Here is a 20,889-nt window from a genome sequence, read left to right on the forward strand (position 1 = left end):
ACAGACACATTTCCACTTCAGGAGTCGGCAAAAAAAAAAAAAAAAAAAAGCTATTGATGTTTTTTGAAGTCTGTGGTGTTGCATGGCTGTTTTGGAATTTTAAGCAAGCAGAAAGAGAATTATGATCTGGATGAAACAAGTTTCCAGTCTTGACAAAAAAAAAAAAGAAAAAGTAGCAATCGATTCTCAAAAACTATCCTGCTCAAGTCTAACGCCAGTCACTTTCAGAATATGAGCTCTTATAGCTGCTTTAAGCAGATTTCCTCCCCCCTTTATTGAGGGTAGCTCTGGATCGTGACTCAGTGAGTGTGGGAGAGGAAGGCAGAGACAAGCAGACACATTAGCCTTCCCTTATGGCACATTCTGCGAGGCAACAGGAGTCAGACTGCATGATGCTGACTGTCATTGACTTGTTATGGAAGCATTGCGGGGCAGAGGCTTATCCATCACGTCGGGGGGTGGAAGTCGGGGTGAAAGGACGGCCGGGCGGGCCGGAGGGGGGCCGAGCGTGGGCGAGGCAGCCCTGTTGCCTGTCACTCATCACGCACCACTGCATGACCGCCAACCTTGTCTGGCCTGTGCACAATGGGAGGTCTGGGGCTCGACTGTATGAGCAGTCATTCCCCGTTTCCCTCCTCCCAGCTGCCAACGTGAGGAGGCGAGATATGGGAGGGCACGAGGGGAGGGAAGGGGGCTAAAAGGAGTCAAAACACACCGGACAGGCATTAGTCTTACACTGAGCCTTGAAGACCTCGCTGCTTCGGAGTGAATATCTGCTCTGTTCCCCACTGAGTCCTGTCTTAACCTTACATACAAGCCCTGACAGAGTCCCAAAGAGATAATCTCCTTCAACAAATATAAGATGCAATTATCCAGAGTCATTAAAGTGCAATAACTGGAGGTGTGAGCAGAAAGTTACAGTACCACCCAACTGAAAAATACATACCACTTGTAAAAATGTACACTGCAGTTTAGGAGACAGAAATGTTCCTCCCAGCAATTAGGGAGCAACACAGACAGAGAGAGAGAGAAAGAGAGAGAGGTGCATATGTAAAAGGAAAGCTTTATGTCGGCTGCGGAAAGAAAAGAAGGAAAAAAGCTGAAGTCAGCAGGAGCAATAAATCCTCCAATGCTGAGCAGTTTCTTCCAGATCTGTCCTGTTCTGGGGACCTCATCCCGAACCTGAAGGCTGGGCTCTGTTTAGTAGCTTTAGCAGCAGGGAGGCGAGTTCAGCCTAAAGAACATCCACTCCTTCATTCACCCTTCCCCCCCGCCTAGGTGCAGTTGGTCCAGGTGGGGACTCAGAGTCAGGCCACTCTGGCCTGTTAAAGGATACTTCCCAGCAGCGCCGCAGTCTGTGACCACAGCTTGACCTCCAACACAGCTTTACACTTCCACCAGGCGGGTGAAAAAAAAAAAAAAAGAAAAAAAAATCAATAGATCAAGCGGAGGGAAATGCTGCCGAGATTGAGATGAATGATCGCTGCGCTAATTCTATTAATCTTTTTATGGGGCTGTAATAAGTGAGACGTTAAATGGATATGGAGGAGATCAATTAGGGGAATCAAACAATGGATACAGAGTTTTGATTTAAACAAAGTGAGAGGAGATGTTAGCCTAATGCGGAAAGCCTTAAATCAAAGAGCCTTAAATGCTGCCGGCTGGGTCCAATACTCTGCTTTTAAAAATACAAATAGACGAGTTTTAGAAGTATTTAAGCTTCATCTGGTATAGCTAATGGGTTGACTCATTCCGTATACAGTTTTTTTTTTTAACCTGCAGTGCAGTTTTACAGCAGCTTTGAAGTAGATCCTAAACTCATTTTGCAGAAAATCACATTAGGCGGTAACTAGGGATGTAATCTCGTGGTACTGGATATTAAAAAGCCTCAAGATTCTTTATTAAAGTAAACTCTGTCTTGCAAAATCAGAATGCAACTTCACCTAGTGAAGTAAGTGCATTTTTAACAGCTCGAAAACAGGCGATATCATTCGTTACCCACAATGCATTTTGCGACATTACACCACATAGGTAGAGGTGCAAACATCTGTTAACATAATGCAGCTTTGGTATGAAAGAAAGCTGTAAAGAGTTCATAATTTTCAATAAAAAGGATATTGATAAAGATATGAACCTGTGTATGCACGTATGATCGTTAAATGAAGAAAACCACTGCAAAAGACATTTTCCTTCCACATGTAATGTCACTAGAGCAACTTCCTGGATTGTATGAGTTTTAAGTCAAATAATTTTAATCAATTTTCCCCCCAACAAAACGATTATTTGGAATGACGACATGCCTGGGTAATTTCTATGAGTAAGTAGTGAGTGGTAGGAGACGTAAACGTTTGCGATTTTACATAGAAGCATGTTGGTGAACCAGAGTGTACAAAATATATACAAAACATATACAGATGGCGAGGCCAGTCTGTAATTTGCTTCAAATTGTGGCACATTTCTCATGAGGATCCCTGTGAAAATTTCGCCGATTTTAGCCATTTAAAACAACCGAGACCGAAAACGCTCATGTGTCACCCTTAAGCATGCTGTTGTTTCCTCAACAATGAGAAAATTACGCCGCCTAAAGCTGGTGGCTGCATCAATCTGCCTCATCAACTGGTTGTCAGTCCCCCATGATCATTTCCAAACAACTGCGAAACCTGGAAAAAACACAACAATGAACTATCTCCGATGCAGTTTGCACAAATAAAGCATGTTACAAAATCCAAAAGTTTCCTCTACACCCGGTGGACTTTTAGAAGACTAGAAATCAGCTGTCAGGGGTCCACAGCCTCAACAAATGGAAATCTGTGTAGAAGCCCGCACTTTTTCGGAAGTGTCAACATTTAATATCCGTCATTATTCCATTTTATCCCACAGATAAAAGTAAAATATTAAGAGTGTGAATCTCTTTGAAAAGGTTATGTAGCTGTTAGCCTTCAATCTTTTAAAATTTCTCTATCATAGATACAAGAGTATCTATCCCTTTAAGCCAAACCCAACATAGGAAAGGGTTGCTAACAACCTTTCATGATAATTCTAGAAGCTGATTAAGCTAGAACCCTAAAATATGAATTTCAGACATTCTCCTACCATAAAAACTGGAGTTAGAGGACACATACTGACAAATTAGCAAAAGCAGAGCTTCCCAGAGTAACTGAAAGCACCCCTCTGGCTCCAACTTTGGATCGGGTCTTCAGTTAGAAACTTTACTCAGATTTTTGACGGGATCATTTTAATTTTCTAATGTCATTGTGATGGGAATGAATAGTTTTGTGAGCCATGGTATATATTTGTTTAAATCACTTTATTGTGATGGAATAACAGCAAAATAATCAGTGTTTGATTCAATTTAACATGATGAAATTTGTTCCCTAAAATGGCATGACAAACATGCAACTGTGGGACAATATCACGTAACGTTTTAGGCAGGTGGAAACTCCAACTCTTACTTTGAGGAGGCGAAAATGGATACGCCCCATCCTTGCATGGAGTAACTGTAGTCAATATGTTTTGACTTTCTGGATGAATTTAGCTTAAAGTACAAAAGCCTAAGCTGTGTGTTTGGAAAAAGCCATTTTTTCAATCCGCATGAGAAAAACATGCTTGTGGACAAACGAAACAAACCTTCTGTTCTCCACATATTTACTCTCTACTATTGCATTAAAACTTTATACAACTAAACTGTGCCTTTTCTCAGTACCAGATGTGGTTGTTTCGGTTGCTTTCCACTTTAGACACAGGCTTAATCAGCTGTTACCACAGCAGCACACTGTGAAACTGCTATGACACAAGAAAAGGACACAAACCCTTGTAGTGTCAGTCTGTGAAGAGGTCAAAGCACTGTGAAAGCCATGCATTCTTGCAACTGATGGATCAAAAAGAGGAAGTGCTGGACATCTTTCTGTGTGAACCTACACTGCACAGAGCTATTATTTATAAAACCTACACACTTGGTGTATGTTTAAAAAAAAATTACATTTTCTAAGACTTATTTTTCTTGAAGGGAAGTGAGCGGCTTTGGTGTTTGCAGTGGTTTCATGTCACCTTTCAGAGTTGGCCCAGCTCTCTTTGAACTTTAACAACGGTAGCCTTTATGCTGAAAGATATGTGGTTGTAAAGAATTACCGAGATCAAAAAATGTCAACCTGGAAAGTCATGAGGGTCGCAGAGTCGCCGTTATTCATTCTGTCAAGGATGTGAGCGTTTGTTCAAAATATTCTACAGCAATACCTTCAGCAATTGTTGAGATGCTTTCACTTTAACCACGAAAGGTCAAACCCAAGAAGGCATCAAGTAAGTATTACAGATGTGAAACAGAAATAATGGTAAGAAATTAAGCAAGAGAAACCTGGAGCAATTCGGCCTCGGCTATTGTTGTGAGGCAACTGGAGGTCTAATAGGTGTCAACACCTTAACTAAACGTCATGTTCTCTCGTCTTTCTCATTCTGAAGAGTGGCTAAGAGAAATGGGTCTCCATTATATGATATTTATACATTTATACAAGAAAAATAAAATCAATCAAGATTTATTTCTTAGGTGAGCATTGCAATTCTGAGCTTATTTTAAAAATATTCAAAATAAAAGCCCAGATCTCAATCCTCTCAAAATTTGTGCTTGGGCTTGAAAAGATCAGCTTGCGCCCAATCAAAGAGCGACCTTACAGAGCTTGAGCTGTTTTGGAGAGAAGAATGGACAAAAACTGCAGTGGCCAGATGTGCCACAAAAACTCAGTGCTGCGATTGTAGCCAAAGGGGCAATGTTGAATTTACTTTATATGCTTTTAATTTACATTGTTTTGTAGAAAACAATTATTTTCACATTAATATAGATTTTTTTTTTTTGCAAAAATTTTTTTTATTATAATTATTTTATTTAATTATATTGCTTTTATTTTATTTATAAAAGCAATAAGTGGTGAAACATCGGTCCCCAAATTATGAATCAGATTTAGTGTGTGCTGAGGGGACTAATGTAGGCACCAAGACAGAGATACACAACAGCTTTAAAAAACATTGTTTTACAAAATAAAAGCTTCTTATATAGATTTCCATTAACACATTTTTAAAGTACGCTTACATTCTGAGTTTTAATGACGGTAATGATAACGTTAAATTAATTGCTGCACATCCGAAAGAGGCATTAAATGTATTTTTTTGTTTGTTTTTGTTCACTCACCGTTTCGTTGCCAAACAAGATGTCAACGTATGGCATCACCTTCATCAGGGGTTCTTTAAAGAATTGGCTGATGAACGGTGCGGAGAGGTTCATGCAGAAGATTTTGTTGTTTTCTGAAGCATGCTTTGCCACCTTAAGGATCGACTCTGGAGAAACGGTCAGGAAAAACCCCTACAGCGGAAGAAGTCAGAGGACAGTAAGGGTTACTTTAGTGTTTTCAGAGCACAAAATTATATGCATATTTCGCATCCAAATTTAGTATGGATGGCTTGAATAGGAATGGGGCAAGTGTGGAGACAAATACTTATCCAGTCTGGGAAAATTGAGAAATAATATTCTAGATTTTTCCAGAATATATAGTGGATATAAACTGTGTCAGGATGCAGATAAGCATTATATAGACTGAACAGTAGCAGGTTGTTATGAACTGAAATGACAAAACTGCTGGTGTTTGGATTCTGTTTGCAGTTGTTTGGCTGACGTGGCTTTATACTACTGCCACAATACCGGATCCTGAAGACGGAAAAATCAACAGCAGTGCTCAAATGCAGATTTGAAAGAGCCTTTTAGGACATAAACAAAACAACAAAGAAGAGGAAAAAGAGCATGAAAAAAAATTTAAAAATCCATCCACGACAAAGCCATGTGGCTGGACTCCAAGGTTCGTACCGGAGGAAGCAACAAGCACGTATCCAATGATGGGGCAAACAAAAGTCTCGTCTGGACTCTCCTTACTTGGAAACAAGAGAGGCAGGCCCACTCATTGTGTGAATGAATACAAATCAGGTAAGAAAACACCTTTGTGTTTCAGGTGGAAACCTGAAGCGAGACTCTCCCGCAAGCCACACAAAAACACTCCTCCTTTGATACCGATCTTTCTTAACCTTGTTTTTCAGCAACAAGCTGCTCTGTAAAACCACGGTGTCACAATAGGGCCAAAGGGGCGGAGGAGAGGAAAGGAAAGTTTTCAGCACAGTGATACATTTAATCTGCCTGAAAAGCTCCTATTATGGGGTACAGTGGAGCTCTCATTAAAGCGCTATGACATTTGCACCAACAGAGGAGCGACCTCAGTGAAAAAGAAGGGTATAATACCCATGAATAGAGGGTGACTGCGTCGTTAATTTAACATACAAGGTATCACAATGTAGCCATGCAAAGCAGGTTCGTTTTTATGAGGCATTCAATGTGTCATTCATTCATTCCTCCCCAAGGCTTGAGTGTTTCCTTTTTCTTTTTTACGTCTGTAAGTCAAGGTTCAGGTCAAGCCCGTCGTCGCTGTGTCACGGTATCATCTGTTGAAGACTAAAAAAGGTGTTTTCAATGGATTCTGGGAGCACAAAAAAAGGAGCCTACTCTGGGCTAATGGCCCGTCTCTGACCCTGACATTTTTCTTTTGAGGTGTGCCAATGTGCCAGAGGAAGAGGAGATTGTTCCCTGACACAAATGGTCTTTTTTGGACAAAAGCAGAAAATAAACTGCCATGGTTAGCCGTTATGTTAACACTGATCAAAGGCTGAGGACTTGATGGGGCAGTTCTGAAAGGGTGGTGAACTTTAAACGCAGTGCAACATGTCTGTCCCTAGAAGGACTGACATGGCATTGAACTGCTAAGGACGGTAAACTCTGAAGTTATTTAGGAAGAAATTCAATGCCTTGCACAATTACTGAGGCATCATAACTCCTCCCCCCCATATTTTATGTTCCAAAAACGCCGAGTCAACGTTTGCAGGGTATGCCTTCATGATTATTTGTGGGTTTTCAATTGTTCTACAAATTTAAATTTAAAAAGTGGCGTGACTTCACTATCAGCCCCCTTTCACTCATACATCCCTAAATAAAACCAAGTGCAACAAATAGGTGAAAAGAGTTGATGCACAATTTATTCTCAGATGTGAGAATAAATTGTGCCGATTCATGTGCCGATTTGTCCAAATTCTAAATCCAATTGAAAAAGTGTTGGACATACATTTTAAATATATGTTCACACTGACATTATTCATCCAAGCTGACTAAGGTAGAGCTATTTTTAATAGAAATATGACCAAACACTTTTAGCCTCTAGATGTGCAAAGTTGATAGAGACATAAGCTAACGGAGGTTTTACAAAGTACAAATGTTTGCTATACATTTCTTCAGAATATCACTTATAAAAAAATAAAAAGAAATAATAACAAAAATAAAAAAAACTTGTATAATGTATCACTTCCTCCCAGTTTACAATTACATGCAATAGAACAGATACAATTTTGTGGTTGCAACATAACAAAATGTGGAAAAGTCCAATACTTTTTCAAGACTATATATGCAGCTGTAACTAAAAAGCGGAATACTTTCTCCTTGTTAACACCCTTAAGGCCTATCTGTGTGCACACTCTGCAAAACATTCTCCAATGGGAATGACTTCAAACTGCTCAGATAAACACAAACACATATGAAACAAATCATAATCTTTACAATTTTGAGAAGGAAAAAAAAAGAAAGCAAGAAATCAAGCAAGAGAGAAACGTCCCTAATCCTGACTCACATTGTTAGTTTTTATGGACCTCAAAAGTATAGTTGGGGTTTATAAAATGTAAAGTGCAAAAACACGAGTGGTTCCTCTTCTATTCATGAATGCAAAATACAGACCAGACTTGAAGCAAATAAAACTCAACTGGCTTGTGGGAAAAAAAAACCCAAGTCTGAGCCGTGCAAAATTACCACCAGTAGGAAACAGGAGAAGTTTAGTCTTTAGTACTGTGGTGCAGATCGTGTGTCAAGACTACCAGCTCCAGTTTCCTAGGTGTCAGGGAGGCCTGTGAAGTTGAGGGACTATCACATTTCCAGGTCAAGATGATCAAAGTGCTGGGTACACTTTGTATAATTCCCACCCAGCCAAAACACTCAGTAAAGCATCCAGATGTGCATTTTTCCAGGCAGACGACAATGCAGAGTGATATCTGGCCATGTCAACTAGTAATTTGAGGGGAGAGCTGGAAAGGGAGAGCATCCATTTTCAATGTTTACCATAAAGAGAGGAACAACTTCCACTTCACTCGGAGAAAGAACATTTAAATGCTACTCTGAGATTAAATTAGTGGTAATCTAACCATAGAGAAGCCAGCAGCCCGGCTGCAGCATGCTATCACACTTCCCCGGCATAGTATCAGTGTTTTCCCCAGGGTTGCTCACATCTGAAAGGCTGAGTGTGATGGATGGCATGGTGTCGCCAGGCTTAAAATAAAAGTGGACATGTGAAGGGTAAAAATGATCTATTTTGGGAAGGGCATTTTCATTTGCACCAGCAGTGGAGGTGGTCATGGAAAAAGAAGCCTCTTTTTTTTCTTCTTCTTTTCTTTTTTTTCCCCCAAGTCTATTTAAATCAGCTGGGATAAGTGGGAGTGTCATGACGGTTTTGACACCTTTTATTACTCAGGAATGATGGAGCAAATTTAAACCATCACCGCCTCGGTGAAAAGAGTAATTATCTCCACTACAATTTTTTCCTAAATTAAATAAAATCCCTGGATCTTTTACGGTTTTATTTACGCAACTGCAAATAAACGTCTCAGTGAGGGGTTATCATTATTTCTAAACTAGGAGTGAATGAAATTACACTGTTTGATGTGAAAGGGCTAATTTAGAGCAGAGAAATGAAATATTTGAGCTCCTAATTTCCAGAGTCTTTCTGTGTTAGATAAATCATCATTATTGGAATTAGTAGCATTTGCTCAATATGTTCATACGGGGATCGTAAACTTATATCTTACCTCTTATATGTCTGTCTACCATGCAGCATGTGGCTAAATCAGGCACAAGTGGGGATTTTAAAGGCACACGCTGTGCCTTTAAAATCTATTTAATTAACATCACTAGAAAACACTTTTAGCTCAACGGTTCCTGTGAACCTTTTAGCAGGTTCACATGTGTTAGCATTTAGATGCATCTAAAAATTCATGTAAATGCATTTTTAGATGCGTATTTAACATGACCAATTTTTCTTCAATCACAGTCAAGCACAGTGGTGGCAGAATCATGATTTGGGCTTTTTTTTTTTTTACAAACACATGACATGGGCAATTCGCAGGCATATAGTTAAACAGTCCTCTGCACACGCGACAGACACATGATTAATATTCATAGATAATACAACTGATAGAATATGGAATATCGAATCTGCAGAATATTCACTGAACTCCAATCCAGATCTGCACAGCATTCTGGTAGATTTAGCTAATCAAGCTGTCACAGCGAGTTAAGCAAGGTTGGTGGCATCAGCTCACTCACTCTTTGGTTGCCTAGCAGCAACCTGCTGATTAACTTGCAGAAGAAGTTTAATGTTTCGTCATCGTGCCTCATTACTGCTTAAAAACAACAAACAAAAAAAACATGGCGCAAAAACTGTGGATAAAGCAGGAAAGGTCATCGTTTTCAGATATTTCAGATATTTAAAACAATGAACTAACCAATAATTATCGATATCGACTGATATGAAACGCCTTTATCATAATAGGTTTTTTCTACTTCCAACGTGGGTTGCATTCTGTCAGCTGTGTTAGGCTAAATCCTTCAATGATGTACTTCTTGAAATATGAAACATTTGTGGAATATGTATTGGCCTCATTTTGAAAGTCCAGCATGATCATCTTTCAGAAAGCTCTGGAGAAGAAATTAAGATACAACTGCACTGGAAATCTTCCTGGTTATTCCACCAAATATTAATTTCTGAGTTAAAACAGTAGTATTGTTGTTTCTAAATGGACATAAACTTGTTTTATTAGCATTAGCTGAGGTCTGAAAGCATTGCATCTGTTTGGTTATTTTGACCATTTCCCATTTTCTGGAAATAAATACATAATTTTTGCTTGGAATTTCAGAGACATGTCAGCAGTTTATAGATGAACAATGTTCATTTTACTCAGACATTTACCTATAAAGAGTAAAATCAGAGAAACTGATAACAGATAGATAGATAGATAGATAGATAGATAGATAGATAGATAGATAGATAGATAGATAGATAGATAGATAGATAGATAGATAGATAGATAGATAGATAGATAGATAGATAGATAGATAGATAGGGCCATGTGAGCAAACCAGCTGTGTTTCAAAAGTCGCCCAGGCTACCCCCGCCATTGCATTAGAAAGCCCCCCTATCATGCTCTCTGGTTTACTGGGTTCATTACACCGAATTAGATGTCACACAGATCAGAGCGTGCGTGATGCCACACACTGCTCCCCTCCTCTGTTATCTCTGTGAAGCACCGTTGTGAGGTGGATCGATAGCTGAGGTTTGGAGCTTCATTAGCTCAGTATGACTCCATCTCCATCAAGACCCCTCTGGCACGCTACGGTGGTGTAGCGAGATATTTTTTACTCTGCGATCCTGAAGGTCCTGCTGTTTTACACATAAACACGAAGGGCTTTTCACACATGACGGGGGAAGTGTAGGGATCTGTGCTCGTCTCCGACTCGATAAACAGGAAAAGAAAGAAAAAAACAGAAGTAAGTGATTAATCTTGTCACAAAGTGGCTCAGTTGGAGGAAAGTAAAATACAAGGCTGAAAAACACCCATTTGAGGCTTTTTATTTCAAAGGAAAACGACTGGTGAGGGGGGGAAAAAAGCCACAAAGCTGATAATTCACAATGCAACTGATGTCTTGTTTACATTGAAATAGCCAGTTGGTTTCATTTAGAAGCAAGTTCAATTACCAGCGGAGGAGATAAATGCGTAACAATCTCACGGCATGATTCCACATTCACTGCACTTTTAGGATGTTTGATCTGGCTGCGAGGCAATTCAAGCACGCTGATAGCATCTGCCTCTTCTTCTTCTCTCTTCCATTAGGAATCATGTTCTAGTGAAGCTTATCAGACATCTAGGAATTCATCCTCGTCTTCTGAAGGGGGCTGGAGGGAGGCCAGCGGTACGGGAAACAGAAGGGAGGATTTTGCTTTTAAGGCAGACTTGAAGATGAGGAAATTGTGGCGGGGAAGACCTCCAGGGCTACATAAATGTGCCACGAACACTAGTTTTAACAACTGGGCAGAGCCATCGCTTACTAACCTCTGGGGCGTCTTACCCTGGTTCATTCCCTGATGTTGTAACTGTTTCTTTTGCAGGGAGAGAAAAAATACAAATCCAACTCCAAGGTTGTGTTAAAAACCAATGCACCTGGCCAAATTCTCCTTAATGGGTGCACATAAAACAAGACATTAGAGTCGACTGCCGCAGCACCTGAGGGGAGGGTGTGACACACCACTAACCTGCAATTTGTACAACCATCAGAGATTGTAATTACATTAACCTCAGAGGTCTCCAATCTGAACTGAAATGCTGCAAGATACTAAGACAGGAAAAAGAAAGAAAAAAAAACCAGACACAGCTTCAAGTGCAAGTCTTGCTGGCATCAAAACGCTGGAAAAAAAAAAAAAAACTGGTTTAATTTCAGTCAAAGTAATTCAGGATCGGCGTCGGGGTCTCTTCAGATGGCTGCTTTTTTCACTCCTGTCAGGCTCTGCAGCTTCAAAAAATGTGTTGGCCGAAGGGAAGGAGGCCGGCCGGAGCGAGGGGGGAGCAGGTTTGCCAAGGAATGTACTTAAGATTTAAAACAGACAAGATTTAAAGCCAAGAGCGCTTAAACGCCAATACTAATCCGCAAAATAATTCATTGCATAGTACACACTGTCTCTCCCTTACAGATACCATATGGTACCTCTGTAAGAAGATAAAAATCAAAGAAACAAAGCCAGAGGAGAAGCTTTTTGTTCCCTCTCTCAAACTATGTGATCTAAGAAATGAAAAACAAACCCGAGTTCCTCTTTCTTTATCTCCATCACAGGGAGATGAGCCCAGAACACACTGTTTGGTTTGCAGGGAGTTAAAATTCAGAAATGCACACACACACACGCACACACACTCAAGTGTCCTTGTGTGCCACACTGCACTTAATTTGCATTTTAGTGTGAGGAATACTCTCTCCCTCAGTAGCTCCGAAGGGAAAACATCCCTCTGGTTTATGCAAACATACATGCAGCGTCGTGCAAAAGTATTCGTACCGTTTGAAGTTTTTAAACGTTTTGTCGCGTTACAACCACAAACTTTTATGTGTTCTGTTGGGCTTTTATGTGTAAGATCACCACAAAGTAGTACACGACGATGAAAGTGAAGGAAAGTGATGGTTCACCAAAAATTTCATAAAAACAGATTGGGAAAAAATGGGTTGTGGATTTGTATTCACATCACGAGTCAATAAACTGCAGACGACAAACAGCTACGACAAACAGCTGCAAGTCTAAGAACAGCAATTTTCAATTGATTCAATTAGATTTAAGTCTGGACTTTGAGTGAGCCATTGAAACATATTATACTTTGATAAAAACTATTAATGCCCTTCTTCTCTAGATGCATGACTATGCCACTTTACAGTGGTGCCAAGTTGTTTCTTGATCTAACCCAGGTTTCAAATTTCTCCACAACTTTCTCTCCGACCTGTCTGCGTTTTTTTTGGTGCCGTTTATTCATTAAAGTTCTCCTACAAACCTCTGAAGCCTTCAATTTGTATTTAATTGTATAAAGGGGTATTAGAATAAAGGGGCTGAATAGAATGTTTTTGCAAACTTTTCATATTTTTATTTGTAAAAAAAGTCTGAAAAACATTTTTTTCTTCATCTTCACAATTATCCTTTCTGTTAGTGAATCACCATACAGTACACTGATATTTGTGGCATAATGTGACAATAAATGGAAAATGCTTTGCAAGGCGATGCGTACTTTCAGTGGATGTCCTGCAGAGAGTCGCACAATTTAAAGGCAACATGTAAAATATCAGATTGTTTAACTTGGGGGAGGCAAGGTTAATGTGAATAAAAGACCACCATGTGAAAGCAGATGTCTGTGTAAGGAGCTGTCTCTTCTGAATTGGCCTGAAAGGACAGATTACTTTATGGGTCAGATGTAGAAAGCAGAGGTTCTGTGTCGATTCTGCAGATTCGGAGGTGTCTAGTTTCGGTGCTTAAGAGGTTGTGCTCAGACAAAGTAAATCCTCCCCACAAAATCCCCGCAGCAGGGAAAGCAAACATTTCCAAAAGCGCCACTCCGCTGATGTTCATGAATTATTGCACCTCGCCCGGACGCTAAAATTAGGAACCGAGGAGACAATCTTTCACTGTTCTGAGTTGCTCTGGTGAAAGCTAGTGCACCAGGTTGGAAAATTACAGGTAATTGCTGAGGCCATTGAATCCAGTTTGGTTTTGGTTGAGAGACTAAAATAACAAAGCTCTGATTGCTGAAAAGACAAGGGCAGGGAGCTCAGAGGCCCTGTTGCTAAGAGTTAATTTGATACATATTTCCCCCTTGAAATGTCTGAGGTACTGGCAAGAGACTGAAAACGAAAGCAGGAAGAAGGAGGGTGAGACCCCGACTCTCCCCTGCAAATACTATCCATCTGCCATGCTGCATTTAAGCAGCATGAGAAGCTAAGAGAGCGGCCTTGCACAATATTGTGAGAAGGCTGTCAAACTCAATGCAAGAGCTCGGTGCCTACTGCTAAGAGCTGAGGACACGGGACCGCTTAAATTTAGTCTAATAATAACTTCTGACTGTGCGCTCCAGCCAAACAGGAGAACATTCGGCAGGAGATGAACTTTTAATTATTTATGTTTGTTTTCAAAAAAAAAAAAAAAGAAATCATCTAACAGAAAGTGTTAAAAAATGATGTGCCCCAGATGAAAACACCAACAGCTATCAAGAGCGTTCTAAACATTTCGCCCCTCTTTCCCCACTGTTTTTTTTTTTCTGCCTAATCATAAAATTAGAATTGAAAATGAGCTGAGAGGCTAAAAACTTGCAGTAGATCCAAATGAAAATAGCATCTTTTGCCAGAACCTAGACAAGTAGCGATAGCAGTAGCAGGAGGTTTGCACGGGTTTGAGCAAGTAGCAAATTGACCCAGAGCCCACTTTAATTGTTGATATGGTGCTTTGCTTCAAAATCCTTTAACTTTTTTTCTTTTTTTGCCTTCGTTGCATAACAGCCACAAAAAAAACAAAAAAAACTTCAATTTGTTTTATTGAGATTTTATGTGATTGACAAACACAGGGAAGTACATAATTGGGAAGTGGAAGGAAAGTGACAATGTAGCTTTTCTTTTGCAAATAAAAATCTGAAAAACATTGCAGGCATTTCAATTTACCCATACATCATGCTACAGGATTTTAGTATGGACTTTTACTAGGCCATTCGAACGTATGAATAGTACTGAGATAAACCATTTCACTGTAGATCATTCATTTCACTGTAGATCATTGGGTGTGCTCCAATTACAGGGGGGTCACACTCTTAAGCCTCCCTGGTAAGGTCTATTCAGGGGTCCTGGGGAGGAGGGTCCGTCGGATAGTCGAACCTCGGATTCAGGAAGAGCAGTGTGGTTTTCGTCCTGGTCGTGGAACACTGGACCAGCTCTACACCCTCAGCAGGGTCCTGGAGGGTGCATGGGAGTTCGCCCAACCAGTCTACATGTGTTTTGTGGACTTGGAGAAGGCGTTCGACCGTGTCCCTCGGGGGGCCCTGTGGGGGGTACTCCGGGAGTATGGGGTACCGGGCCCTTTGATACGGGCTGTCAGGTCCCTGTATGACCAGGGTCAGAGTCTAGTCCGCATTGCTGGCAGTAAGTCGGGCTCGTTTCCGGTGAGAGTTGGACTCCGCCAAGGCTGCCCTTTGTCACCGATTCTGTTCATTACTTTTATGGACAGAATTTCTAGGTGCAGCCGAGGTGTTGAGGGGATCCGTTTTGGTGGCCTTAGGATCGCATCTCTGCTTTTTGCGGATGATGTGGTCCTGTTGGCTTCATCGGAACGTGATCTGCAGCTCTCACTGGAGCGGTTCGCAGCTGAGTGTGAAGCGGCCGGGATGAGGCTCAGTGCCTCCAAATCCGAGGCCATGGTCTTGAGACCCGGAGAAGAGTGCCTTCTCCGGGTCAGGGGGGTCGTCCTGCCTCAAGTGGAGGAGGTTAAGTATCTGGGGATCTTGTTCACGAATGAGGGAAGAAGGGAGCGGGAGATCGACAGGCGGATTGGGCCAGCGTCTACTGTGAAGTGGGCGCTGTACCGGTCCATCATGGTGAAGAGAGAGCTGAGCCAAAAAGCGAAGGTCTCGATTTACCGGTCGATCTACGTTCCCACCCTCATCTATGGTCATGAGCTTTGGGTCATGACCGAAAGAACGAGATCACGGGTACAAGCGGCCGAAATGGGTTTCCTCCGCAGGGTGGCTGGGCTCTCCCTTAGAGATAGGGTGAGAAGCTCGGTCATCCGGGAGGGACTCAGAGTAGAGCCGCTGCTCCTCCACGTCGAGAGGAGCCAGTTGAGGCTCGGGCATCTGGTAAGGATGCCTCCTGGATGCCTCCCTGGTGAGGTGTTCCGGGCACGTCCCACCGGGAGGAGGCCTCGGGGAAGACCCAGGACACGCTGGAGGGATTACGTCTCTCGGCTGGCCTGGGAACGCCTTGGGATTCCCCCGGAGGAGCTGGAAGAAGTGGCTGGGGAGAGGGAAGTCTGGGCCTCCCTTCTGAAGCTGCTGCCCCCGCGACCCGACCCCGGATAAGCGGAAGAAAATGGATGGATGGATGGATGTAGATCATTCAAGCTGTACAGCATCCAAAACAAGAGGGAACAACTGTCTATAAACAAAAAAAAGACAGCAAAATATTATGAACAAAAGTCTACAAAAAACAATGAACTAATTTAACAGAGTTACTCCAACATGCTGCCATTGCGAGATGCCCAATCCTAGAACTAGGGACTAAAGCAACAAATCTGCTTGAGGAGTTTATTTTTTAGAAATTTTATCTTTTAGATGTTTATCTTTTAGGAAGTGAGGTGCAAGAGTTAAAGGCTGGGAATGCAATGTTTTTCCATAACTTTTTCTTTTTTTCTATACTTATCCAGACCAAAAATAGACTAAAGCCAAACTTAACCCTTTTATATATTGTTTTATATAAAGCAAATAACATTCCATGTAAATATTCCTTTTACAATTAATTGCTCAGAAAGTAAATCAGACCATGTGTTGCTAATCAGAGAATTAACTGCACTCTAATGATGCTTTTAATCTTAAATCTCCTCGGATTTATTGGTTTATCAAGAACAAACAACATTTCTCCTCAACTCGCGGGTGGCTCAACTTTAAGTGATGAAATTACCCAGGCACTTACAGCCAGGTTCAAGCATCCTTAGCCCTATGTGACATGTAACATGGCTCTAACGCGGCGTGCTAGTGCTGCTACAACACTAAAATCAAGCTCGGAAGAAATCAATTGCCTTGAGGCAAAAAGTGTGAACTTTCATACCACAAGTCCAATTTCCTTGAAAGTTGACGTTTTAAAGGTTTTAAATCAAATCAAGCCAAGCCAATTCACCGTGGAATTATGCAAAAAAAAAAAAAAGATACAGCTATATAAAATGACAAGCAGCGAGAAACAGAGCTAGAGCTAAGAAAGCTCAGTTTGTTTGTTCACACCACATTTCTCTTTACCTTCTGTGACGATGCTGCAAGTCAGCTCTGATTAACTTTGATTTTATTCAGTTTTATTCAGAACCACGAGGAAGAAAATACTCACTGCACACAGATAAGAGCGCAAACTCAAGCAACAAAGAAAAAGTTTACAAGTCTTGCACATGATGGACGGCATATGTTCAATGAAGACTCCTGTTATTTTGGGGTTTTGATAAAAAAAAAAATAAATAAAGGTGTCAGTTTTTGCTGAAAGTTTAAGCTGCCTGGAGAGTGAAGAGTTTGGTACCTGTGCATGGTTAATCCCACCAGATGGAAATACCTCTGCAGGACTTTAAACTCTTACTGATCAAAACTGAAAGCAGCAGAAAACTGAAAGACACCGAGGGAGCTTTTAACTTATCACAATAAATGCATGACAGCGCCATTAAAAGTTGGAGACCATTCCAGTACTTATCCTCCGTCTGCGAGTAACTGTGCAAGTTGCTCCTCTCGATTGACGCTAACAGACGTCCCTCCCCCCCACACAAACCACTCAGATGTTAGAAATGTAGAGCACTAAAACCTTCTCCCACTTCAGAAACATATCTAAGGATAAACTGTATACAATGACAGCCAGAGAATACATTTATTTTATTCTGCTAAGCCTAAAACAAAAATTAAATCCCAAATTCAAAAGCTGCTGGTGGGCGTCTGGGTTGTCTGCCAAAAGTATCAGGGCAAAGAAATGTCTCAGATGTTAAATTAAAAGGGTCTGGAGGCATTGGCGTAATGTTTGTCTTTGATAATTCAGCACACAGTGCAATATCACCTCTCAGCAGGACAAAACAACCAACATGTATTAGAGGTTTGTTTTATAGAGAAGTTATAGGCTAGGTTAAGCTAGTGATTACATTGTATTCAACAATTTGTTCTAAATACAATTTAGAACAAATATTTTATGATCACTGAATGCGTCATACTAAGAAATACCAGGTTGTGTTAATGACAACACTCTTCAGTGTGTAAGCTGTTACCAAGTGAAGACTAAACTTTCTTTTTTTTTTCAGATCTTTCAAATGGAAACAGGAAACAACACTGTTTCCTATGAGATGTCGCGGCATGTGTGCCGTTCATTCAGGCTGAGAGAAGAAAGACGCAGATGTTCATTCTGCAGAATATACTTATAGAGAACATGTTTTTATAAGGCTTTCTACACTAACTGCTAATACAAGATGTTTAAAGCCACTTTAAAATGCCAACTTTGAAATAATTTTACATTTACTCTCTCATGTATAGACAGCCTTATAGATATAAGTAATTAATGACCGCACACAGCAGAAAGGCTAGAAAAACACACAAAACCAGAAACGGGCCAAAAAACTAATCAGTGCGTCTAGTTGTCCAATAATTCTTCTTTATTGGCAATAAGTACCAAGCTGTTTGAAGATGAGGATTAGTAGGTAATTCTTTTAAAAGGTCAAGAAACATGAAGAAACCACTTAATTTAAACATGATAATCAGGATAAAAATGATCATTTGCAAGATTTACCGAGCTAGTTCATATTTCTGGGATTGTGTACAGGAATATTAATCACACAAGAAGATTATCACTGCACCAGATTTTAAATATTAACATTATGCAACACAAAATGATAAAAACAGAGCAGCTACTTTATATCCACCTGTAACGTGGACAACACTGGATACTAATGAGGTTTTTTTACGGACTTCGTGGGAAATAATTCATCATATTTCTGATGCCTGGTCCATTGTTTAATGCCCTTAAATGAGAAAACAGATTCGCCAAAAGTTGAATCTCTTTCGGAGACTCTACACTGTACCCTGAAAAGTGGAGCAGGAGGATCTTCTCATCTGTTCTTAACTATGTACCAAACATCTATCTAATGCAGTGGTTCTTAACCTGGGTTCGATCGAACCCCAGGGGTTCGATGAGTCGGTCTCAGGGGTTCCGCGGAGCCTCTGCCGCGGAGGTAAAGACACACTTGTGTAAAGTCGTGATGACGCGCCGCTTTGCCATCACTTGCTGCAGAGGATCACGTTACATTGCTTAGCCAATCAGAGCTGCGGAGGAGCCCTGATTGAAGGAGCTCCACTCTCAGCATGGATTTGAACTTGTGTCTTTAATTACTTCAGCAAAACTCACCGTTTTTACCAAATTCTATAGTCTAAATCTGCTCCTTAGTCGCATCTTTTCGGGGTTGCTACTGCCTCTAGTGGCGTGGGGGTGGTAACATAGCTAATATAATTACATTACTAAATCAGAATACCGCAAAGTATTCTGTGTGTCGGCGGGGCGGAGGAGGAGGAATGAGAAGGGTTTGGTGAATGCGCATATAAAACTGGGGGGTTAGGTACCTCAAAAAAGGTTAATAACCACTGATCTAATGGTTGAGTTGTTGCCCTGTGATGTACTGGTGACCCGTGCAGAGCGTAACCTGCATTTCGCCTAATGACCACTGGAAAAAGGAGCCAACCTTAATGGATAGATGAGGTAAAAATTGTTTAGAATATTAAAAGCCCAGCACCTTATCTTTAAAGATGAAACTTAAGTACTTTCCAAACTTATTTTAAAGAGAGATTATGAAGTTGTCTTCTCTCTTGAGAGCAGAATTTAAAATTAGTTAAAAAACTCTTATGTTGAAAGTATTTCAAAATGCAACATTAGTAATTTTGTAGCCGATGTTCCCTCCATTCAGGTGTAGGGCCAGGGAAAGGGCAACTAACATCTTTGCAGAACCCACACATCCTGGACACAAACTGTACTTTAACCTTCAGGTTAGCGTGACAAACTGCCTAAATATAGAGAAAAACCTTTTTTTAACCTTCTCTGTTTTGGGTATTTATAAATATCCTCTTAGAGAGCAAAGCGGAACTGAAGTCAAATTCCTTGTTTGTGTGCACAAACGTAGTGAATAAAGCTTATTCTCGTGTTTCTTCATCTTGACATTCCTCACTTTTCCAGAAATCCAGAAATCAGACATTATTCTGTAACCAGTGTTTGGCAATGTATTTCTGAAAGCCAGATTTGACAACTTACCAGTCTGTAAGCTGGTTAGCTTAATATTTGGTTCTATTACAATTAAACCCAGTAACTGGAAAATATGTTTTTTTTTAAAGCTATAGCAAAAATCTTTTAAGTATAGAGCCATTTTTTGAGGCAGAAAATCATTTTGCTCTAATTATTCGTATATGCCAAACAGAGGCAGGACAGTGATGCATCAGTGTGTGCTTTCACATAACAAAATCTATTTTAGATTCAGCAGAGCACCAAACTGGTTGTTGGTAAAGATAAGAGTGATGAGATTTGCCCCCATCAAGATCCTTTTAGCACAAACATATCAAAAAGGTTTCCATTGTCTTGAACCTGCTTAGTGAAGCTTTAGAAAAACAATGTCTGCAAATAAAAACATGAGGCGGATCAGTTTCGCTTTAAGTTAGTGTTTTAAAAGGGGCTACCAGCTCATATAAGGTCAGATGCCCGGATCAGACTAAATGACATTTGAAATGAGTGAAAAACAAACAAAAGATCTTTTTCATACATCACCGTAATTTTTTCTTCTTTTTTTTTTTGTTAGGAATATGATGTAGTCAGTTGGCAGCAATCATCTTCCAGACATCAGTGAGATGATGAAACAATCAAACCTCAGGCAAACAAAAGCACTGAAGAAAATCTGATTGAAATATGTGATACGTTTACATAATTCGAGGAGCAGCGGTGGATGGAAAAGCAGATACATTTTATTTCCCTGATTTGAGCTACATTTGGGGGGGGGGGGGGAACTTTACTCCAGGTCTGATGTTTTCTCCTGCTGCAATTTATCATCTCTCCAGCGGAGCGGAAGTTCAGTGCATGTTTAAGTCTTCATGTATGTCTTGATTTATTACCAGAGTCTGTTTCTTCTGCACTCTCTTGATCTGCTTTTATTAATGCACCAACTTTTCCACCTCGGGGAAGTACAACTTTTTGGCTTTATTTTGACAACTTTCTGCGCTTTCCAGTCCAACTTACTCCGTATAGGAACGGAAATACATGAGCTTTGCAAAAGCATTTACATCCCTTGTTGCAATGGGACATCTGGTCCCACTGCTACCACAGACTTCAACGTTATTTATTGGGATTTTATGTGACAGGCCGACTCAAGACATCACATAAATGTTAAGCAGAGGTGGCGACTCGAGTTTGAGACTCTGATTCGAGTTTCACTTACA

The 20,889-nt window shown here is 40.6% G+C and overlaps 1 protein-coding gene across 4 annotated transcripts in view; it reads right to left on the bottom strand.

Annotated features, from left to right (window-relative positions):
* The window catches only part of LOC103481485 (adenosine kinase-like), a 169,210-nt gene that overhangs the window by 46,013 nt on the left and 102,308 nt on the right, over window positions 1-20,889 (bottom strand). For 3 of the 4 annotated variants that reach the window (XM_081600781.1, XM_081600780.1, XM_081600782.1), the window contains one exon: window positions 5,180-5,350. The exons of the other annotated variant lie outside the window; for it this stretch is intronic. In XM_081600781.1, coding sequence (XP_081456907.1) covers window positions 5,180-5,350 — 171 coding nt within the window. The remainder of the gene's footprint in view (window positions 1-5,179; window positions 5,351-20,889) is intronic. 4 annotated transcript variants of the gene reach the window in all.

Source organism: Poecilia reticulata, chromosome 19 (genome assembly GCF_904066995.2).
Source record: "Poecilia reticulata chromosome 19, P_reticulata-male-v2, whole genome shotgun sequence".
Classification (NCBI taxonomy): domain Eukaryota; kingdom Metazoa; phylum Chordata; class Actinopteri; order Cyprinodontiformes; family Poeciliidae; genus Poecilia; species Poecilia reticulata.